The sequence below is a fragment of the Anticarsia gemmatalis genome, chromosome 5 (assembly GCF_050436995.1).
Source record: "Anticarsia gemmatalis isolate Benzon Research Colony breed Stoneville strain chromosome 5, ilAntGemm2 primary, whole genome shotgun sequence".
NCBI lineage: Eukaryota > Metazoa > Arthropoda > Insecta > Lepidoptera > Erebidae > Anticarsia > Anticarsia gemmatalis.
In genome coordinates this window covers 14164350-14187533 of record NC_134749.1, presented here as the reverse complement: position 1 = coordinate 14187533, position 23184 = coordinate 14164350, and the positions used below count along the sequence as shown (strand labels likewise).

At 37.8% G+C, this 23184-nt stretch overlaps 2 protein-coding genes and 1 long non-coding RNA gene across 3 annotated transcripts; 2 read left to right on the top strand and 1 right to left on the bottom strand.

Annotated features, from left to right (window-relative positions):
* The first annotated feature begins 227 nt into the window (after positions 1–227).
* LOC142973297 (uncharacterized) lies at positions 228–8586 on the top strand. The gene is made up of 3 exons (XM_076114938.1): positions 228–5860; positions 7603–7678; positions 7837–8586. The coding sequence occupies exons 1-3, from the start codon at positions 243–245 to the stop codon at positions 8545–8547; spliced, it is 6405 nt and encodes a 2134-aa protein (XP_075971053.1). The 5' UTR covers positions 228–242; the 3' UTR covers positions 8548–8586.
* Positions 8586–12304, top strand: LOC142973223 (uncharacterized). The gene has a single exon (XM_076114860.1). The coding sequence runs from the start codon at positions 8693–8695 to the stop codon at positions 11990–11992; it is 3300 nt and encodes a 1099-aa protein (XP_075970975.1). The 5' UTR covers positions 8586–8692; the 3' UTR covers positions 11993–12304.
* Positions 12305–19591: 7287 nt separating this feature from the next.
* LOC142973413 (uncharacterized) lies at positions 19592–22680 on the bottom strand. The gene is made up of 3 exons (XR_012959500.1): positions 22491–22680; positions 21275–21518; positions 19592–20907 (listed from the first exon to the last, which is right to left on the bottom strand). It is a non-coding gene; the product is annotated as an uncharacterized LOC142973413 (long non-coding RNA).
* Positions 22681–23184: the final 504 nt, after the last annotated feature.

The following is a 23184-nucleotide window of genomic DNA, read 5'->3' as shown; positions in this document are numbered from 1 at the left end:
TCACATTTCAAGAAAAAAAAAATGTTTTCATTCCATTTATGTATTTAAATGTTACATGTTGTTCACATTTCTGGTGTGCATTTGGTGTCACGTATGCTTGAATTAGTTTAACCACTTTTTTAATTACCAATACCGAAAATGTTTATAAAAGCTTTGATTTTATTATCAAACAATTATAATTAAAAATAAAGTTTGCGATACAGATAACGTTGAGAAGTCTACAGCACTGGTCATATGAAGTCATGATATTTCTAGCATTAATTTGTTTGTTGTGTTTAAAATGTAGTTTTCCATTTATCCTTCGTCCTGTTGATAAACCATCAATCGCAAACAAAATAGAACAATCTAGTCCAAACTCGAATCGGAAGCACCAAGAACTGATCAAGTCTATGGAACCGAAAAAAATTAGCCAAATTGTCTGTGGATTAGATTCTCTTGAAGACAATTACAACGGCTGCAACGATTACGTTATGAAATATGACGGTAAAGGAAATGCATTTTTGTCTAACATCTCACCAAATTATATAAAAGTAGATAGCAGTTCTGACAGTGATTTTTATATTCAAATTAATACTGAAGAAATAGCTTTGCGTCAGGGCACAGGAGATGTACCCTATGAATATACAGAGTATAATTATGATGACTATACCGATCCCACAAATATAATTGATCCGAGTCATACTAAAACGACCGGGAAAAAAACCACAACAACCACGAAAAAGACAACAAAAACCACTAAGAAAACAACCACCACATCCAAGAAAACAACAACCACAACGAAGAAGACAGTGAAAACTACAAAAACTACAACAAAAAAGACTAATCCAGCTACAAAACCGACGAAAAGCACCACGAAAAAGACTGGACCTTCCACTACTGGAGATCCTGACTATGAAGATCCGAATACAGCGGATCCTGATAGTGGCAATCCTGATGATGGAGACAGTACAACTACAAAAAAGACTAGACCCACTACAAAAACCACTACAAAAATTACTAAACCAGCTACAAAATCGACTAAAAGCACCACAAAAAAGACGAAACCTTCCACAACTGGAAGTCCTGACTATGAAGACCCTGACAATGGCAATACAGACGATGGAGACGATACAACTACAAACAAGACTAGACCAACTACAAAAACAACTACAAAAAGGACAAAACCTTCGACTACCGGAGATCCTGACTATGAGGATCCTCATACAGCGGACCCTGGTGGCAGCAATCCAGACGATGGAGATGATACAACTACAAAAAAGACGAGACCAACTACAAAAACCACTACAAAAAAGACTAAACCTTCGACAACTGGAGATCCTGACAATGAAGATCCGAATATAGCGGACCCAGATAGTGGCAATCCTGATGATGGAGATGATTCAACTACAAAAAAGACTAGACCCACTACAAAAAAGACTAAACCTTCGACTACCGGAGATCCCGACTATGAAGACACTGACAATGACAATACAGACGATGGAGACGATACAACTACAAAAAAGACTAGACCAACTACAAAAACAACTACAAAAAAGACTAGACCTACTACGAAAACAACTACAAAAAAGACTAAACCTTCGACTACCGGAGATCCTGACCATGAGGACCCTAATACAGCGGACCCTGATGGCAGCAATCCAGACGATGGAGATGAAACAACTACAAAAAAGACTAGACCTACTACAAAAACAACTACAAAAAAGACTAAACCTTCGACTACCGGAGATCCTGACTATGAGGATCCTCATACAGCGGACCCTGATAGTGGCAATCCTGATGATGGAGACGATACAACTACAAAAAAGACTAGACCAACTACAAAAACAACTACAAAAAAGACAAAACCTTCGACTACCGGAGATCCTGACTATGAGGATCCTCATACAGCGGACCCTGATAGTGGCAATCCTGATGATGGAGACGATACAACTACAAAAAAGACTAGACCTAGTACAAAAACCACTACAAAAAAGACTAAACCATCGACGACCGGAGATCCTGACTATGAGGACCCTAATACAGCGGACCCTGATGGCAGCAATCCAGACGATGGAGATGATACAACTACAAAAAAGACGAGACCAACTAAAAAAACCACTACAAAAAAGACTAGACCTTCGACAACTGGAGATCCTGACAATGAAGATCCGAATATAGCGGACCGAGATAGTGGCAATCCTGATGATGGAGATGATTCAACTACAAAAAAGACTAGACCCACTACAAAAACCACTTCAAAAAATACCAAACCAGCTACGAAACCGACTAAAAGCACCACAAAAAAGACGAAACCTTCCACAACTGGAGAGCCTGACTATGAAGACCCTGACAATGGCAATACAGACGATGGAGACGATACAACTACAAAAAAGACTAGACCAACTACAAAAAAGACTAAACCTTCGACTACCGGAGATCCCGACTATGAAGACACTGACAATGACAATACAGACGATGGAGACGATACAACTACAAAAAAGACTAGACCAACTACAAAAACAACTACAAAAAAGACAAAACCTTCGACTACCGGAGAGCCTGACTATGAGGACCCCAATACAGCGGACCCTGATGGCAGCAATACAGACAATGGAGACGATACGACTACAAAAAAGACTAGACCTACTACGAAAACAACTACAAAAAAGACTAGACCCACTACGAAAACAACTACAAAAAAGACTAAACCTTCGACTACCGGAGATCCTGACCATGAGGACCCTAATACAGCGGACCCTGATGGCAGCAATCCAGACGATGGAGATGAAACAACTACAAAAAAGACTAGACCCACTACAAAAACAACTACAAATAAGACTAGACCTACTACAAAAACAACTACAAAAAAGACTAGACCCTCCACAACTAGAGATCCTGACTATGAAGACCCTGACAATGGCGATACAGACAATGGAGACGATACGACTACAAAAAAGACTAGACCTAATACAAAAACAACTACAAAAAAGACTAAACCTTCGACTACCGGAGATTCTGACAATGAGGACCCTAATACAGCGGACCCTGATGGCAGCAATACAGACGATGGAGATGATACGACTACAAAAAAGACTAGGCCCAATACAAAAACAACTACAAAAAATACTAAACCAGCTACGAAACCGACTAAAAGCACCACAAAAAAGACGAAACCTTCTACAACCGGAGATCATGACTATGAAGACCCTGACAATGGCAATACAGACGATGGTGATGATACAACTACAAAAAAAACTAGACCAACTACAAAAACAACTACAAAAAAGACTAGACCTACTACGAAAACAACTACAAAAAAGACTAAACCTTCGACTACCGGAGATCCTGACCATGAGGACCCTAATACAGCGGACCCTGATGGCAGCAATCCTGATGATGGAGACAATACAACTACAAAAAAGACTAGACCTACTACAAAAACAACTACAAAAAAGACTAGACCTCCCGCAACTGGAGATCCTGACTATGAAGACCCTGACAATGGCAATACAGACGATGGAGACGATACAACTACAAAAAAGACTAGACCTGCTACAAAAACAACTACAAAAAAGACTAGACCTACTACAAAAACAACTACAAAAAAGACTAGACCTCCCACTACTGGAGATCATGACTATGAAGATCCGAATACAGCGGATCCTGATAGTGGCAATCCTGATGATGGAGACGATACAACTACAAAAAAGACTAGACCTACTACAAAAACAACTACAAAAAAGACTAGACCTCCCACTACTGGAGATCATGACTATGAAGATCCGAATACAGCGGATCCTGATAGTGGCAATCCTGATGATGGAGACAATACAACTACAAAAAAGACTAGACCTACTACAAAAACAACTACAAAAAAGACTAGACCTCCCACTACTGGAGATCATGACTATGAAGATCCGAATACAGCGGATCCTGATAGTGGCAATCCTGATGATGGAGACAATACAACTACAAAAAAAACTAGACCTACTACAAAAACAACTACAAAAAAGACTAGACCTCCCACAACTGGAGATCATGACTATGAAGATCCGGATACAGCGGATCCTGATAGTGGCAATCCTGATGATGGAGACGATACAACTACAAAAAAGACTAGACCCACTACAAAAACAACTACTAAAACCACTAAACCAGCTACGAAACCGACTAAAACCACCACAAAAAAGACGAAACCTTCCACAACTGGAGAGCCTGACTATGAAGACCCTGACAATGGCAATACAGATAACGGAGACGATACAACTACAAAAAAGACTAGACCTACTACAAAAACCACTACAAAAAAGACAAAACCTTCGACTACCGGAGATCCTGACTATGAGGACAGTGGCAATACAGACAATGAAGACGATACAACTACAAAAAAGACTAGACCTACTACAAAAACAACTACAAAAAAGACGAAACCTTCTACAACTGGAGATCCAGACTATGAAGATCCTGACAATGGCAATACCGACGATGGTGATGATACAACTACAAAAAAGACTAAACCAGCTACAAAACCGACAAAAAGCACCACGAAAAAGACAAAACCCTCTACGAATGAAGATCCTGACTATGAAGACCCTAATACAATGGACCCTGGCAGTGGCAATCCTGGTGATGGAGATGATACAACTACAAAAAGGACTAGACCTGCTACAAAAACGACAACGAAGAAGACTATACCTTCCACGACTGGAGATCTCGACTATGAGGACCCTGAGGATGGAGATGATACAACAACAAAAAGGACTAGACCTGCTACAAAAACGACAACAAAAAAGACTAAACCTTCCACGACTGGACACCCTGGCAATGGCGATCCCAGTGATGGAGATGATACAACTACAAAAAATACTCGACCTACAAAACCAACAAAAAGCACCACAAAAAAAACGAAACCCTCCACAGCTGTAGGTCCTGACTACGAAGATCCAAATACAGTGGACACTGATGGCGGCAATCCTGATGGTGAAGATGATACGACTACAAAAAGGACTAGACCTGCTACAAAAACGACAACAAAAAAGACTAAACCTGTTACAAAAACGCCTTCAAAAAATACGAAAACTTCCTCTGATATTAAACCTGACTATTATGAAGAAGAAACCAGTACAAAAATTCCTGATAATGAAAAACCTGACGATGAAAATCAGACAAGTACGAAAAAGACTAAGCCAGTTACAAAAACCACTTCAATAAAGACAAAACCTTCCATTACTAGAGATCCTGACTATGAAGATCCGAATACGGTGGACCCTGACAACGGCAATCCCGGCGATGGTGATGATACAACTACAAAAAGGACTCGACCTGCAAAACCAACAGAAGATACAGTTATAACAGAGTCAGACTACTCTAGTACAGATGATCTTCGTACCGACCCTGAAGATGATACTGCAGCAACAGAAGATCCTGACAATGAAGATCCTGAGGATGAAGATTCCGATGACGAAGATTATGACCCAGAGGATCCTGATACGGAGGATCCTATTACAAAAAGTCCAAGCACTGCAAGCGGAGGTTCAACAACTGCTCAACAAGCAACACGAGATTCTACGACAAGGAATAACACACATATCTGTGAAGGTAAATGCTGGACTCGAGTGTTTCCATATACGGTGCCAACAAAAGGGCATGTAATTCCATATTTGACGGCAATTTTGTGGGCAAATGGTCCGCCTTTAACGCAAAAAATACCGAGAGATGCGTCTTGGTTTGAACAAAAAATATCTCCGAAGGACGGTCCCACGTCAAGCACGGCGCCGATTCTAGTTGCGACTGAAGCAACTACAACACAATCTAACGATTTTTGGAGAAGACTGTACAAAAGTAGAAATAGCACAAGACTGCACAGCTTGTCTCAAACAATGTGATCTTTGTAATATACATAATACCACTTTACACAGTAACATTGTATGTATGCTTGCAGAAAGAACTTTATTACGTAGCTTTAAAAAGTATATTATTCTTGAAAATATAATAATATACTTTTGAAAATATGGAACCACGTGGCATTGCTGGGTCTCTGCCCGATGTGAAAAAGGTGTGACATTATGTTTAATATAGTACGTTTATTATTTTTGTTTTAGTAATACTTTTACAATGATTCGATATAAGGTAATGTATAATTGTATAATTAAAAGCATTTCTTCTAATTATATGTACATTTATTATTAATTATTTTAGCCAAAAAAATCCAAGTATATTGTAAATCTAGTATAATATAGTTTCTAGTTGTTATTAATTTGTAATAAAGATGATATTGAATGAACAATGAGACTGGATATTTGATTTAACCTTGAAAAAATGTGTAACACATGGATAAGTTAAAAGATGACAAAGTTTCAAATAGCCTAGGGTATATGTGATATATGGGAAATATTTATTTACCTAGTTTCCTTAAACTTTTATAAGTAGATGAGACAAAAAAATTTAACAGCGAATCATAACTAAAATATTATATTAATACCTTTCTTTTATTAACCCATTACTGTCCCACTGCTCGGCAAGGGTTTCTCCCAATCGAAGGAGGGGTAAGGTCTTCATTCCATCGCGTTTGCCATGTATGGGTTAAGGAATAAAATGCGTTAATTCCTATACTCTAATATTATACAACAACGCGAGAGTTTAAAAGTTATGACCATAAAAAAACATATTATTTATGTGGACGTAATAAAGATGGCAATATAGATGTGATTAAACCGGTTAAAGGCAAAGGTGGTAAAAGATAAAATATATTTATTTCACATCAAATAGGGTACATGCAGGTGTTATTTAGTATCGTCATCAACCATGTCATTCCTTAAGAAAAAACATCTATGTCAAACGTTTCCCGGGTTTAATTTATGTTCGAGACAAACTAACACAAGTTACTTTGGATCAGTAGTGTATACGACTGTTGAACTCAAGGTTTCTGGTTGGATTCCCGGGTCAAGCAAAGTGAAATAGCTCTTTTTTTTAATATTATTTTAGATTATTCTCAGTAGTAGCCCGGAATTTGGTGACATGCCCGTTGTGTAGCCATAGTCTCGCCTGCTATAGCAAGCTTTTAGGGGCAAGTGGCCAAATGTGGGTGTATTTTATACGCCTTATAAATATTAATTCATGTATTAGACTTGCAATTAAAATGTAGAATTGCTTGTAAGTTATTACTTTTGGTGCGCACTGAAAACTACGAAAGAATGACAATATTCTTTTTTTTTTCAATCGGAATACACGTGTTATAAAGATGTTTATTTTTTATCGGTTTTGCCTTTCTTATCAAACGACTTAAATTAAAATAATACTCGTATTCGTACCTAAAATTTCATTGAGAATTAATCTACAGCGTTGATTACACGAAATCATGACATTTGTAATATTATTTTATTTGTTGTGTATAAAATGTAGTTTTACATTTATTCTTCGGAGTATTGATAAACCGTCGATGTTAAACAAAATAGAAGAATCAAGCTCAAACTCGAATCAAAAGTATCAAGAAGTAATCAAGTCCATGGAACCAAAAAAATATGGCCAAATTGTCTGTGGATTAGATTCTCTTGAAGACAATTACAACGGCTGTAACGATTATGTCCTGAAAAATGATAGCACCGGTTATGCGTATTTATCTAGCATCTCGCTAAATAGTTCAGAAGATGACAATTTTGACAATGATCGTGATATTCCAATTTATCCTGGAGGAGGTTCTGTACGCCAAGGGATAGGGGATAAAAATATACTATTGAATCGAAAACAGAGCAAGACAATAACGAAAAAGACGAATGCAAAAATTTCTGTAAAAAACTTTTTTAACGCTAGGAAAGAGACTGCAGTGACTATAAGAAAGAAAGCGGCAGTAGTTAAAAGGCCCCAAACAAATACAAAAAGGCCCGTGGCCCCCTCAAAAAAGCCTGCAGCAACTACAAAAAAGCCTGCAGCAACTACAAAGAAGCCTCCGGTAACTACAAAAAAGCCCGCAGTAACTACAAAGAAGCCTCCATTAACTACAAAAAAGCCTCCTGTTACTACGAAAAAGCCTCCGGTTACTACGAAAAAGCCTCCGGTTACTACCAAAAAGCCCCCAGTTACTACAAAAAAGACACCCGTAACAACAAAAAAGCCTCCGGCTACTACCAAAAAGACTCCAGCAACTACCAAAAAGCCTCCGGTTGCTACCACAAAACCGCCGGTTACTACAAAAAAGACACCGGTAACGACAAAAAAGCCTCCAGTAACTACAAAGAAGACACCAGTAACTACAAAAAAGCCTCCGGTAACTACAAAGAAAACAACGGCCACTACAAAAAAGACACCAGTTACTACAAAGAAGACACCGGTAACTACAAAAAAGCCGCCAGTAACTACAAAGAAGACAACGGTTACTACGAAAAAAACGCCAGTGACTACAAAAAAGACAACGGCAACTACGAAAAAAACGCCAGCAACCACAAAAAAGCCGCCGGTAACAACAAAAAAGACCACAGTAACTACAAAAAAGACAACGCCTACTACCAAAAAAACAACGGCAACAACAAAAAAGACCCCAGTTACTTCAAAGAAAACAACGCCTACCACTAAAAAGACACCGGCAACTACAAAAGCGACAACACCTACCACAAAAAAGACGACAGTGACTACCAAAGCGACAACTACAACAACAGAAAAGACAACAACTACAAAGAAGACGACACCAACAACACAAACGACACCAGTAACTACAGAAATGACAACGTCCACTACAAAAGCGACTACATCAAGTACAACAGAAGATCCCGACTATGAAGATCCTGATGAAACAAAATCAACAACAAAAATAACAAAGCCATCTACTGAATCTACAAGTGAAACTGACAATGGAGATCCTGAGGACCCTCATACAGATGAACCAGATACCGAACATCCTGAAACTGAAAATGATACAACTACAAAACCGGTAAACCAAACTGCTGAAGCTACGAGTGCGACTGAAACTGAAGATGATAATCCAGAGGGGCCTGATCATGATACTCCTGATACTGAAGATCCTGATCATGATAGTCCCGACACTGAAGATCCTGATCACGATAGTCCCGACACTGAAGATCCTGATCACGATAGTCCCGACACTGAAGATCCTGATCACGATAGTCCCGACACTGAAGATCCTGATCACGATAGTCCCGACACTGAAGATCCTGATCACGATAGTCCCAGCACTGGAGATCCTGACCACGAGAGTCCCGACACTGAAGACCCCGATCACGAGAGTCCCGACACTGAAGATCCCGATCACGACAGTCCTGATACTGAAGATCCTGATCACGATAGTCCCAATACTGAGGTTTCTGAAACTGAAGATGTTACAACTACAAATCCGGCAAACCAAACTACTGAAGCTACGAATGCGACCGAAACTCAAGATCCCGATCATGATGAAGATAATCCAGAGGATCCTGATCATGAAAGTCCTGATACGGGAAATCCTGATGACGAAGATCATACAACAGAGGATCCTGATCATGATAGTCCCGATACTGAAGATCCCGATCACGAGAGTCCCGACACTGAAGACCCCGATCACGAGAGTCCCGACACTGAATATCCCGATCACGACAGTCCTGATACTGAAGATCCTGATCACGATAGTCCCAATACTGAGGTTTCTGAAACTGAAGATGTTACAACTACAAAACCGGTAAACCAAACTACGGAAGCTACGAATGCGACTGAAACTGAAGATCCTGATCATGACGAAGATAATCCAGAGGATCCTGATCATGAAAGTCCTGATACTGGAAATCCTGATGACGAAGATCATACAACAGAGGATCCTGATCATGATAGTCCCGATACTGAAGATCCTGATCACGATAGTCCTGACACTGATGATCCGGATCATGATAGTCCCGACACTGAAGATCCCGATCACGATAGTCCCGACACTGAAGATCCCGATCACGAGAGTCCCGACACTGAAGACCCCGATCACGAGAGTCCCGACACTGAAGATCCCGATCACGACAGTCCTGATACTGAAGATCCTGATCACGATAGTCCCAATACTGAGGTTTCTGAAACTGAAGATGTTACAACTACAAATCCGGCAAACCAAACTACTGAAGCTACGAATGCGACTGAAACTCAAGATCCCGATCATGATGAAGATAATCCAGAGGATCCTGATCATGAAAGTCCTGATACGGGAAATCCTGATGACGAAGATCATACAACAGAGGATCCTGATCATGATAGTCCCGATACTGAAGATCCTGATCACGATAGTCCCGACACTGAAGATCCCGATCACGATAGTCCCGACACTGAAGATCCCGATCACGAGAGTCCCGACACTGAAGATCCCGATCACGAGAGTCCCGACACTGAAGATCCCGATCACGAGAGTCCCGACACTGAAGATCCCGATCACGAGAGTCCCGACACTGAAGACCCCGATCACGAGAGTCCCGACACTGAAGATCCCGATCACGATAGTCCCAACACTGAGGTTCCTAAAACTGAAGATGTTACAACTACAAAACCGGCAAACCAAACCAATCACGATGAAGATAATCCAGAAGAGCCTGCCCATGAAAGTCCTGATACTGAAGATCCTGATCACGATAGTCCTGATACTGAAGATCCGGATCACGATAGTCCCGACACTGAAGATCCTGATCACGATAGTCCCGACACTGAAGATCCTGCCCCTGATAGTCCCAATACTGAGGTTTCTGAAACTGAAGATGTTACAACTACAAATCCGGCAAACCAAACTACTGAAGCTACGAATGCGACTGAAACTGAAGATGCCGATCCTGATGAAAATAATACAGAGGATCCTGATCATGAAAGTCCCAACACTGGTGATCCTGATCACGAAAGTCCTGATACGGAAGATCCTGATCACGAAAGTCCTGATACGGAAGATCCTGATCACGAAAGTCCTGATACGGAAGATCCTGATAACGAAGAACTTAACGACGAAGATCCTGACCATGATGATCATAATACTGAGCAGCCTGATCAAGAAGATCATGATACTGAGCAGCCTGATCAAGAAGGTCATGATACTGAGCAGCCTGATCAAGAAGATCATGATACTGAGGAGCCTGATCAAGAAGGTCATGATACTGAGGAGCCTCATCAAGAAGATCATGATACTGAGGAGCCTGATCAAGAAGATCATGATACTGAGCAGCCTGATCAAGAAGGTCATGATATTGAGCAACCTGATCAAGAAGATCATGATACTGAGCAGCCTGATCAAGAGGATCATGATACTGAGGAGCCTGATCAAGAAGATCATGATACTGAGCAGCCTGATCAAGAAGATCATGATACTGAGGAGCCTCATCAAGAAGATCATGATACTGAGGAGCCTGATCAAGAAGGTCATGATACTGAGCAGCCTGATCAAGAAGGTCATGATACTGAGCAACCTGATCAAGAAGATCATGATACTGAGCAGCCTGATCAAGAAGATCACGATACTGAGAAACCTGATCAAGAAGGTCATGATACTGAGCAACCTGATCAAGAAGATCATGATACTGAGCAGCCTGATCAAGAGGATCATGATACTGAGGAGCCTGATCAAGAAGATCATGATACTGAGGAGCCTCATCAAGAAGATCATGATACTGAGGAGCCTGATCAAGAAGGTCATGATACTGAGCAGCCTGATCAAGAAGGTCATGATACTGAGCAACCTGATCAAGAAGATCATGATACTGAGCAGCCTGATCAAGAAGATCACGATACTGAGAAACCTGATCAAGAAGGTCATGATACTGAGCAACCTGATCAAGAAGATCATGATACTGAGCAGCCTGATCAAGAGGATCATGATACTGAGGAGCCTGATCAAGAAAGTCCCGACCCTGAAGATCCTGATCATGTTGATCATAACACAAAGGAGCCTGATCAGGAACCGAAAACTAAATATCGAGCTACTAAAAATCTAAATAAGAAAGGGGATACGATTTCAAAAATAATGGTAGCAAATTCTAAGTTCATAACTGCAAGAACAAAGCAAACACTTTAGTACCAAAATGATCTTCGTGACAACATCACAAAATATTAAACGAATTGTCCGTATTGATGAGAAAAGGGAACTACACAGCAAATACGTACTTTGATATTAAAGTTTTTACAAAACATGTCATTAATGGCAGTTGGTTCTGTTCTGCATTTTGTAAACCCCATTTCTGAGACGACAATATTGTATAAAAACTGACTCTACTCACTACTGAGTAGTGACAGTCAGCTTGCTATCGAAATAATTTCTAAATCTCGTCAGCGCTTCTGAAAAAAATCTGTAGCAATATTTGATAAGCTTTTTGTATTGTGAACTGTATTATAGTACAAAAATAGATAGCCGTACTTTGTAAATAATATAATTAATAATATTGATTTCTAGTCACCAGTAATAAATGATATTGAATAAATAACGAGATTGAATATTTGTTTTTTACCTCTTGAAGGGAATGAAAATATGCATCGTATGAGACACAAGCTTCACATTGCTCAAGGTAATGCTTACGTTCAGGACTCTTGGACTCCTTAAAATATTATGTTAAACCAGTTTGATCATTTTAATACAAGCATACCAAAATAAATTTGCGAAAAAGAGCATTCGTTTTTTATTCTCCCTGGGTGGAAAGTAATAATATATTTGACATTTTTATACAGATTCTTGGCAAATAGTGATCTATTGGTAAACGCAGCCTATGGATGCAACACTAGGAGTATCATAATTATTATGCACGTTGCAAAAACGGATAAAAGATAGATAAGCTCTACTCTTTTGTTCTCTATAAATTATACGTATATTATGGTGCAGAATATAAGAAAAGGTTTATTTGGTTACATAATATATTTAAAGTACGTAGGTCGTTGTCGGTACAGTGAAAATATATCAAGATTTTCAACAATTTCAGTCTCTTATATTATTACGCATGTTCATAATATCAAGAATATGAAACTCAAAAGTGATATAGGTAGTATTTGAAAATGTGCCCACGTATCTATTAACAATATTAGTCCCGTGAAATAGCGGGCGAGCCTATGACTACATAAGTAATGGGCGCGTCACCGCACACTACTGCCACATACGCAAAGATGGCAATAAGAATGAGACTTAACCGAATAAGTAAAAAAGTTTTAAACGAGACTTTAACCAATTTGTGTAGCCTCTAACATTTGCCAGCTTGTGTTTAAATGTGACAATTCTAACAAATTCCTTTGAATCTTAATTTAAACGTTTTTTTTAAACAAGCACGAGTTACTTCATTATTGGAAGGGTTTACAGTAAAAATCTCCATAATTAAATCATATGGTATGATTTTGAAAGCAAAACAACTATGAATTAAATCTACTGATTGATTTTGAAGTATTTTTCTCATTATTTTCCCATACTTCACTTTGAGGACAAGATGAACAAAAACAAAGAGTGCTTTTTTATATTATTATTCACGTATTCTGCATCTTCATTTACCATTGAAAGAAATATTGAGGGATTCTCGTTACAAACGAGAAGAACTGTAAAATTGAGGTACTTTGATCCAAAGTTCAGACCATTGAGAAAACAAGTAGAGAATACTGTAATATGTGGACTAGATTCTTTTGAAGATAATTATAACGGATGCAACGAGTATCTTAAGAAAAGTAAAGTAGAAAAGACGGAACATCAGCGTTTAGATGGTGATGCTCTGGAGGACGATGTGAGTTTAGGAAGTCTTGAAAAATATAGCAATGCAAAGAAAAAACAAACTACGTCTGTCCTTATGGTCTCATGTAAGCAAGATAAAATAACACTTCATCCGCATAATGAAACACTACTTACGAGGACTAGGGAACCGATAAAAACCACTACAAGTGCAACAAGTTCGACAGACACAACCATTACTTCAACAACAACGACCGAACCGCCGGTCACAGAAACTATATCAAGTCAATCTTCTACTAATGTTTCTGTCACTGAACATCCATCAACAAATTCTGAGGATGAATCGGAAACAGAACATCTTCTCGATGAAGAGAGTGAAGAAGAAAAAGAGGAAGGAGGAAGCGAGGAAGTAGGAGAAGAAGATAGTGAAGATGAAAGCGGGGGAGGAAGTGGGCAGGAAGTTGAAGAAGGAAGCAAAGAAGAAGGGGTAGAAAGTGGAGAAGGGGGTGAAGGAGAGGCAGAAGAAGAAGGTGGCAAAGAGAGTGAAGAAGACGACGACCATGAAAGCTTACAAGGTAGTGACGACGATGTTGAAGAAGAAGATGAAGGAGGGGAGGAAGGAGGGGAAGAAGAAGAAGACAACGAAGAGGAAGAAGGAGAGGGAGAAGGTGAGGGAGAAGAAGAGGGCGAGGGAGAGGGCGAAGGAGAGGGCGAAGGAGAGGGCGAAGGAGAGGGAGAAGAAGAGGGTGAAGGAGAGGAAGAAGGAGGGGAGGAAGGAGAAGAAGAGGGAGAGGAAGAAGGAGAGGAAGAAGGAGGGGAGGAAGGAGAAGGCGAAGGAGGGGAAGAAGGTGAAGAAGGTAACGAGGAAGGTAACGAAGAAGAAACTGAACCACAGACTGAAGGGAACGAAGAAAATGTTTCTGAAGATGGGAACGAAACGACAACACAATCTGCAGAGCACGATTTCACAAACACAACGATCTCAACCGAAATAACTAACTCAACAACAGAAGCAAGTAACGCAACAGACGCTCCAACAACGACCACTGAAAGTACAACAACCACAGCTGTAACGTATACGTGTCACGGTAAATGCCGGACGAAAATATTTCCTCAAACAACACCCACTCAAGTCAAACAACACTCACTGTTCTATTATACAGAACAGCATTGGTTTCGTTGCAGAGCGCCTGCGACGCAGACTCTACCGAGGGACGCGTACTGGTTTGGTCGGAGTGTATACCAGTTTACTGGGGAGACGTCTAGTACCCAACCTATAATGGCTTCAACAAACACAGATACTGAGGAGACTACTCTTAAAACTAATTTCTGGTAGAAATTAAGAATGAAAATGGTCTTCTTCTTGTCGTATGGTTAGTGGTCAACCTAGTGTCAAAGTTGTTCAAGCCGCCCAAAGGCCTTTGACGTGGCTTAACGACTGTTATCTTAACTGACAACAACCGGGACCGACTTTTTACGTGCCCTGCGAAGCACGGAGGCGCCTTGTTCAAATACCACTATGCCCACGGTCACCCATCTTTGGAATGACCGTGCCAAGGTTTGCTTAACCCACAGATCGTTTACCGACCGGTGAGTGCAACCGGCTTCGGGCGCCTCAATGAAAATAGTGATGGAGATAAATTCAAGAAGAATAATTATTATAATTTGTAATATAATTGAATTTAAGTAATTACGTTTTTGTATATTTAATATGAAATCCTTACTTTATTATTTACTTTTTACCCCTATCTTCCTGTTTTGTACAGTCTGTCTATAATTGATGATTAAAAAAGTACTTTGCCTATCCAAATATATAAGCCACTGCAGATTGGGTATTAATAAATTATCACTACTAATATTTTGAATGAGGAATTAGTAGTTTGTTTTTTCTACATGTCAAATCACTGAACCGATGTGGATTAAGGTTTGTACAAAGATACTTTGAAAACCGGTAAAGGAAAAGCCTGAGTAGGTTAAAGGAGAGTTGTTGGTATCCCGGAAATATCACGGGAATAGGAACGGGAATGATTAGGTCTATGCAAAGTGAGTCGCAGCCATAAGCTAGGTAACACATAGTTTTCATTACTAGCATTATTATAATAAAATTATGCAATGTTAGATATCACCACTCACAGCTTAATACCGCCATTACAACCGGCTACCATTTCATTATTGTTGATGTGTTAGAACAATTTGCCTATGATATTTTATTGTGACCTTTTATACAAAAAGGGAAAGAGTGTTTGAAGGTTAATCCTATAATGTACGTGTGTACTGCCTCTGTGGCGCGCTCGGTAGTGTATGCGACTGCCGCGCAAAGGTCTCGGGTTCGAACCTTGGGTCGAGTCGAAAAGCCTTTTCTGAGATTTTCTATTGAAGAATTTTTCAGAGATTGCCCGGAGTCAGGAAGTTAAGGTCGTAGACCTCCGTGCCGCGGAGAGAACGAAAAGCCGTCGGACCTGCGCCTGACCCCTCACTGGTCGCGTCGGTATTCCGTCCCACCGGGTTATGAGAGAGAAAGAATAAAGAGTGTATTGTGTATTGTGCACACACTTGGACGCTATAAACAAAGTCCTGCACCCGGAATCGACTAGGAGGACATTATATTAAATAGAAGATATTGCGTTTGATCACTTTTATAAGTATTTTCAAATAAGGTTTTTTTATAAATTTATTACTAAGCAAAGCAGCGATGATATTTTGATAATATTTCTTTTCTACCATTAATGTAATGTAATTATAAAAAAAGTATATATTTTTGCGATATAAGAATTTACGAGTGTTATTGTAATAACAAAATAGTACTGTACAAAAACATATCCACATTACGTCATCTTACCAATCTTAGAAGTAATTATCATGCTATGATTTCAATGTACAAACACATTTTTAATTAACTTTTTTAGATGGAACAAACCATTGCTTGCATATTCCTTGTTTAGTTCACAAAAAAATGTTGGAGATTTTATTTAAGAAGATGGCATTTATAATAATTGTTATACAATTATATTCAGTGATCTCGTTTCCTGTATCAAGAGACAGCGAAAAACCCATAGAAAGAGTAACTGTTAAGATGAATGAATCTAGGAATATCAGGAATGTTACTAGAAATTTGAAACTCGCGAAAAAAGTTAACTTCACAAAATTGGTAGCAAGAAAAAATTTTGGTCAGATTGTCTGTGGATTAGATTCTCTTGAAGACAACTACAACGGTTGCAATGACTACAAAATAGTCATTTACAAAGATGAAAAGGATACTACTGAAGCATATTTTGGTGCTGAAGACGGTCAGGACTATTATATATTGAATGAATATGAAGATTCATCTGTTACCACTGAAGGGACTAGAACCAGCCGACAATTATTACAAGTCACAGTAAATACAACAACAACAGTACAGCAGACAGTACAGCAGACAGTACAGCAGCCTAGCAATAATGCGACAACAACCACTAAGACAACGCAATCAACAACAACAACAACAACAACAACAACAACAACAACAACAACAACAGAACCACCGATATGCGCGGACAAATGTCGAGCTCGAACTTACAATGAGACTTTTCCTACAAAGGGTCCACACATGTCTTACTTTACAACACACCTTTGGGTCCTAGGTACTAAACCGTATACACATAAATTTCACAGAGACGCGTCCTGGTACGGCCAGAAAATTAAGAGATTGACAGGCTCTACGAGAAGTACTATGTACTCTACAACTACAAAAGCAACGGTAAGAAAAACATTGCCTACCGATTTTTGGTGATTTTAAACTAAAATATAAGATTTTTGTTATAATAAAATTGTTTTATCGGATTTAAGACTTTTTATTGTTTTACATAATACATATATCTCTTTTTAGAGCATACTGCCAGTCTATGTACACGTGCGCCCTATGGGTCAAGTATACGCAAGGCTCGTTCAGTGCTCTGCGAGTTCAATATAATAACGCCTTCCGGGTGATGCTGGGGCTACCGCGCTTTTGCAGTGCATCTAGAATGTTTGCAGAAGCAGGCGTTCCAGACTTTTACGCAATAATGCGTTCTCGTACAGCCTCCATCATGCGGCGAGTGCGCGATAGCCCCAACACGCTTATAGCTACTGCAGCTAATAGAACCGACAGCCCTATAATGTGGCATTGGATGACGACCCATAGGGCGTCATACACATATTTGAAGTAGAAAGTAAGTTAGCACGTAAGTTTAACATAGTAACAAAACTGTATGGATATTTTATTCCGAAATAAAGTTTATTATTATATTATATATTATATATGCAAACTTACATAATATCACGCCTTTTTTGTCGGCAGAAGCCATAGTACCATGTACATTCGTACAATCCTTACAAACTTTTCTAGCAACGTGACTTACTGGTCATACTGGACCAATCAATACCATATACCTGTTTTATTATTTTATGTATAATTTGATTGCGTTGTGTAAATTGATAAATAGATAAAGTCTGGGAAATAATGGCGAAAAGTCGGATCGAGTCGCGTGTGGGATATAAGGCAGGGATAATTATAAACAAGTGGTTATTACATTGTCGTACATTAAAATACTGAAAATGTATTGTAAATACACTCTAAGACGATGCAGACTCGTTTTCTTTGGTCTGAACTAGAAAAACAAAAGTTGATTCGAAGCTTGTTGAAAAATATTGAACTCACCTATATGTTTGTATCACAAAGTTACTCAGTTACTTATTTTGAAAATACAGTAAAGTAAGCTAATAATTGTAACAGAATAAGAGAAAAAAGATAAAAAGAGACCTTGCATTCCTTCAAAGTGCTTACAGAAATATTAGACCAAGCACATTCTTATAGTTTCATGTTTACAGCACTCGAGATTTCAGTGCCTTGTTGCCATAGTTCGATTGAATTCTGTTATTTTTTTTAAGACCATGCCCGCACCAACGATTTGTTTTGAGTCGCGGGGACTTTGAAAAAGACACAAACAACGGGCACAAAGCACAACCAGACCCGAAACAATTATTTGTGGATCGCACAAATAATTGCTCCGTGTGGGAATCGAACCCACGACCTCTCGATGCAATGATCTTGGCATGGTAACCTAAACCACTGCGCTAAGGAGGCAGTCTTGTTTGTAGAACGCTGATTTACTCAAAAAACTAGTTCGACATCCAGGTTTTTGAATTGTACTTTAATTTTAACTAATATTATAAATACGAAGGTTTGGATGTTAGAATTTTTAGTGCTCAATAATGCCAAATTTTTTTCACTGATAGTTTGCAACTTTGGTTAACACAAACTACTTTTTTACCCCGGGAATTCTTTACATGCAGACAAAGTCGCCGGTGGAAACAGGAAACCAGTGCATTATAATTTTGTTATAGATACTACGTATACTTCATGCCTTCAAAAATCATTTAATGCTAACTAGAACAAAGGGTGGGCTCGTCTTTTACAGTAAGATTTAATTCTGAGTGCTTTAAAATTATAAAAAAAAAATATAAACTGAACCTTTGTTTTGGATAGAGTTAGGATTATATGAAAATTGAAAATATCGTCCTTTATATTAGTGCGATATAAGGCATAAGGTGCCCGAGCTTCTTGTCGAGGTTACCCTAGATTATAACGGTCACGTTACCGAATTTTAATCTAGCTTACAACAAAATATAAATTTATCAATTTGCGACAAATAAATAATAAATACTTTTTAATAATCTAATGTAAATAAATAAACAATAAATGTAAATAATTCGCGATGTAAAAGAAAATTTGTTTAATTTCAAAACTGTTTTATAGTTCCAGATTAATATTTTTTCATTATATTGTATTGTAATCAAATACCTACATTCTGCTACTATCCCATATCATTTTACAAATATTATAAAACTACTAAAATTTACTGCTTTACGCCATGATTTGAGTATTCAAATAATTTTAATTAGAAATCGTGACTATAAAAGACGGATCAGTATATATATTTTATTCGGCAACAAAAATGAAAGAAGAACACAATTGGCTTTGTAAAAAATAAATTTATTCTGCATCTTCATTTACACTTTCAACAATCACTCATGGAGCAGCAATAGAGAACAAAATTGAAGAAGATGACGGAAGTTTGAAACATGGGTCTGTGAAGATACACTTGAGAGCGTTGAGAAGAAAAATATTCCAATAGTATGTGGATTAGATTCTCTTGAAGATAAAAGTGTATGTGATGAAGTTTTAAGAGTTAACAAAGAAACCCATACACTGAAAGGTCACATCGACGGTGTAAGTCAAGCAACGGCCGGGTAGACTTCACTTTTCCTGTATTGTTTCTCTAGCGGCAACTTGGGTAGAATACACGAAAACTGAAGGCGAAACGACTGATGCTCCTACATTACCGAAGCTTCAAGATCTCCTGAATGAGTGATATTTATCAAACTTTCTGAGTACCTAACAAAATTCTAAATAAAAGGAAGAAAGAACATAGTAAAATTATGATATTTTAGTAAAGATAGTACCAACGACAGCAACAATCGAAGAACGTTAGCAGATAAAAAGAAAACAGCAAACAATTTAGGTTCTAAAACAGCCTTAGCAATTTTGTAGATTGTCGTAGCGCCAAAAATATTCCATACAAAAGAAATAAATACTAAGATCGCAAAAATAGAATATAATATATCAACAAAAAGTTTTAAACAGAAATATAGTATAAACTACGAAATGCTGCTAATGAATGAACCACCAGTATTTAATTTGGCACAAAAGATGAATTTAAAAACTGATGACTACTGTATTTAACCGGTTACGGTAGCAGTCGGTAAATAAGAATATGGTGTTTGAAAATGACTCAAGTAAGGAAGAATATGAACAGGAAATAACAGGTGATAAATGAATACTAATTTTGATATGGAACACAAACCAAACTGAATGACAAGCTTCAGATATTTTAAATAATATAATATATGTAGAGTGCTATCAAAAAAAGATGTTTAAAATAAATACTATTTCATTGGAGTCTATCAGAAAAGAATTTATGATTTAAGATTATATGACAGAAGAAAAGAATCCAAAATATTTGAAGAACATGCATATTAATGAACAATTGATGCATATGAACGCACCTACTAATTAAAATCAGTTACTACATTATTTAAAATGTGTCCGCATTTTTAAAAATAAAAGTTATGTACTAGACTTTACTGGTTTCAATTTAAACTATTATCATTATTCGAATCCATAAAAAATGTAGTATTGGTGATGAGCTGTCCAGATAGGAATCTTCTGACAAACTCATAAGTCCCGACCTCGCAGCATCTTGCGCCGCAATAACCTGTGGAAATAAAGTAAAAAATTACAAATATTTATTAGGTTGGTAAGAGAAAAGCGCTAGTAAAATCTTTTCAAAAGGAACGTCACAGTCGTCGTTTTACTAACAACTCAACGAAAATATAGGACAAGATGTAGACACAATAAACACGTAATATCGAGTACAGTTAAATTAGCAGATACTCAAATACACCAGTGCCTCGATTCTCTACTTCTATCGACTACCGGCAACCGGCTAGCTATCGAGAAAATATACACGAAAATCTGTTTAGCGCCTCTACTAGACTTCGTAAGAACTATTTTGGCAGTACATTTTAAATTTCAAACTAATACCGACTGTAAAGAAATGCGCTACGGAGTATTTCACATACCATCAATCAATCTAATACACATTTTTGTGTGCAAGTAATTGTAGTGTAAATGAGATTTGATACGGCGAGGCGTTAGTCCGTGCATTGGCTCCCAGCATCAGCATTGTATCAAGACACGTTGTTATTGAGTTCCTTTTATCTGGGTTGCTCACGGTTATTACAGCTCCCGTCTCTTGGTTGACAAGGGTAAATCCCCTTTCTTCATATTCCCGCGCACGTTCCGTTCGCCCGACGGTTTTTATGTCTGTAAGAATAAATATAATATAACGTATATGTCGAATATGGACACTGTTTACTAGTTTAAGATGGAATTGTGAAAGTCCGTGGAAGTAATGGACATGAAATATGAGATCTTTACACACCGCTCGTGTCAATAATGCTTATGTTTTTATTTATTTCGTTGTATGTTGATATGTTTTACTGTGTACATTCTTGTGGGAGTGTTCTTTCGTTCCTTTTTTGAAATGTCATAGTCTTGTAATTTACTTGCCTATATTATTGCTATTACTATCTCAACAGTTGTATTACTATTAGCTGACGATATTTTTTTGGGTAGAATATATTAAAAAGGACATCGGAAAGTGAATGTGTAGCTTTTAAAAGAAACAAAGAATCGATTTTTGTCTTTTCATATAATTTGTCAGGTTTTTTATTCTCTTAGTGAAGAACATTCTTCATCATCTTTTTTCAGACACATTTTTAAAGGATTTATAGATTGTAGAGTTGACCAAGCAAATAGCACATAGTTTAGTATTTCAGGTAAACAACATCAACCTACAAAGTTTTATACTATTTATCTTTGGAAGAATGCCAAGTTGTTTCACTTGACCGGCCTTGTGCATACAGAGCTACACACTATAAGATCTCACCTTATGCAGTGGAACATTAACGTAGTGTCTAATGGAGTCTACTTAAAAACGACGACCTGTATGCGTATCACGTATCTCAGTTGATAACTATTTGAAAGCCAGTATACTGTACATTGATTTCTACCTTAGATGATAGTGATTAGCACGTAACGTCAAATCAGCAGTGTATTGCATAGTGGCTGTCAATTTGACGTACACTAGTAAGTTGTCAACTGAGAAAGATGATAAGCCTTCTTGTGTCACAAATGTCAGCGGCTCTTATTTCATGGATATGTAGACGACTTTTGAATTATAACCGTTGACATTACATGTCAGCGGTTTGAGCTTGAGTGTAGAAATGTACGTACCTCTTTTGTTGTCACTTATGTTAGGTTTCTGAGTACTTTTAGCGGTAGTTTATCTATTCAATAGCATCTTTATGTATGAGCTTAAACGCTATTGAATAGATAAACTACAAAATTTTCCTCAAAAAACGGGGGTTAGTCTTACACAGATGTATTATAAATTAGATGTGATACGTCTTCCACTCGTTTAATGAATCTGAATTATACAGCACTAAGGTTTCAATAAATATACTAGTTATCACATTGTTTTGTTTCGCTTTACATTTAATTATAATTGTTTTTTGTTTAGTTGATCAGGATTCTGCAGTAAATGCCGCTTCTAATTATCTAGCTCAATTTTATAAAGATACAAGGAAATGTGTACATTGATGTTACAGTTTTTGTTGATATAGTTGTATTAATGATAGGTATACTTTTGAAGTTTTTGGTTTGTTGTGTGAGAAAGAAATAATTAACAATAAATGTTTTAATAATCATCTGAAGCATTGCATCCCAGAGAGTCTTTTAAATAAGTTATTCAACTATGCAGTTTACAACCTGTATTTGGTTACTCATCCCTCATTTCGGGAGAAGACCCTTAAATGGAAAAGGGATTGTTACAGGTTAAAATTAATATATATTTTATTTAAATATGTAATCAACAATATTAGATTATGTTTTAATTCACTACATGCAATCTAATCAATTTTAATTTACA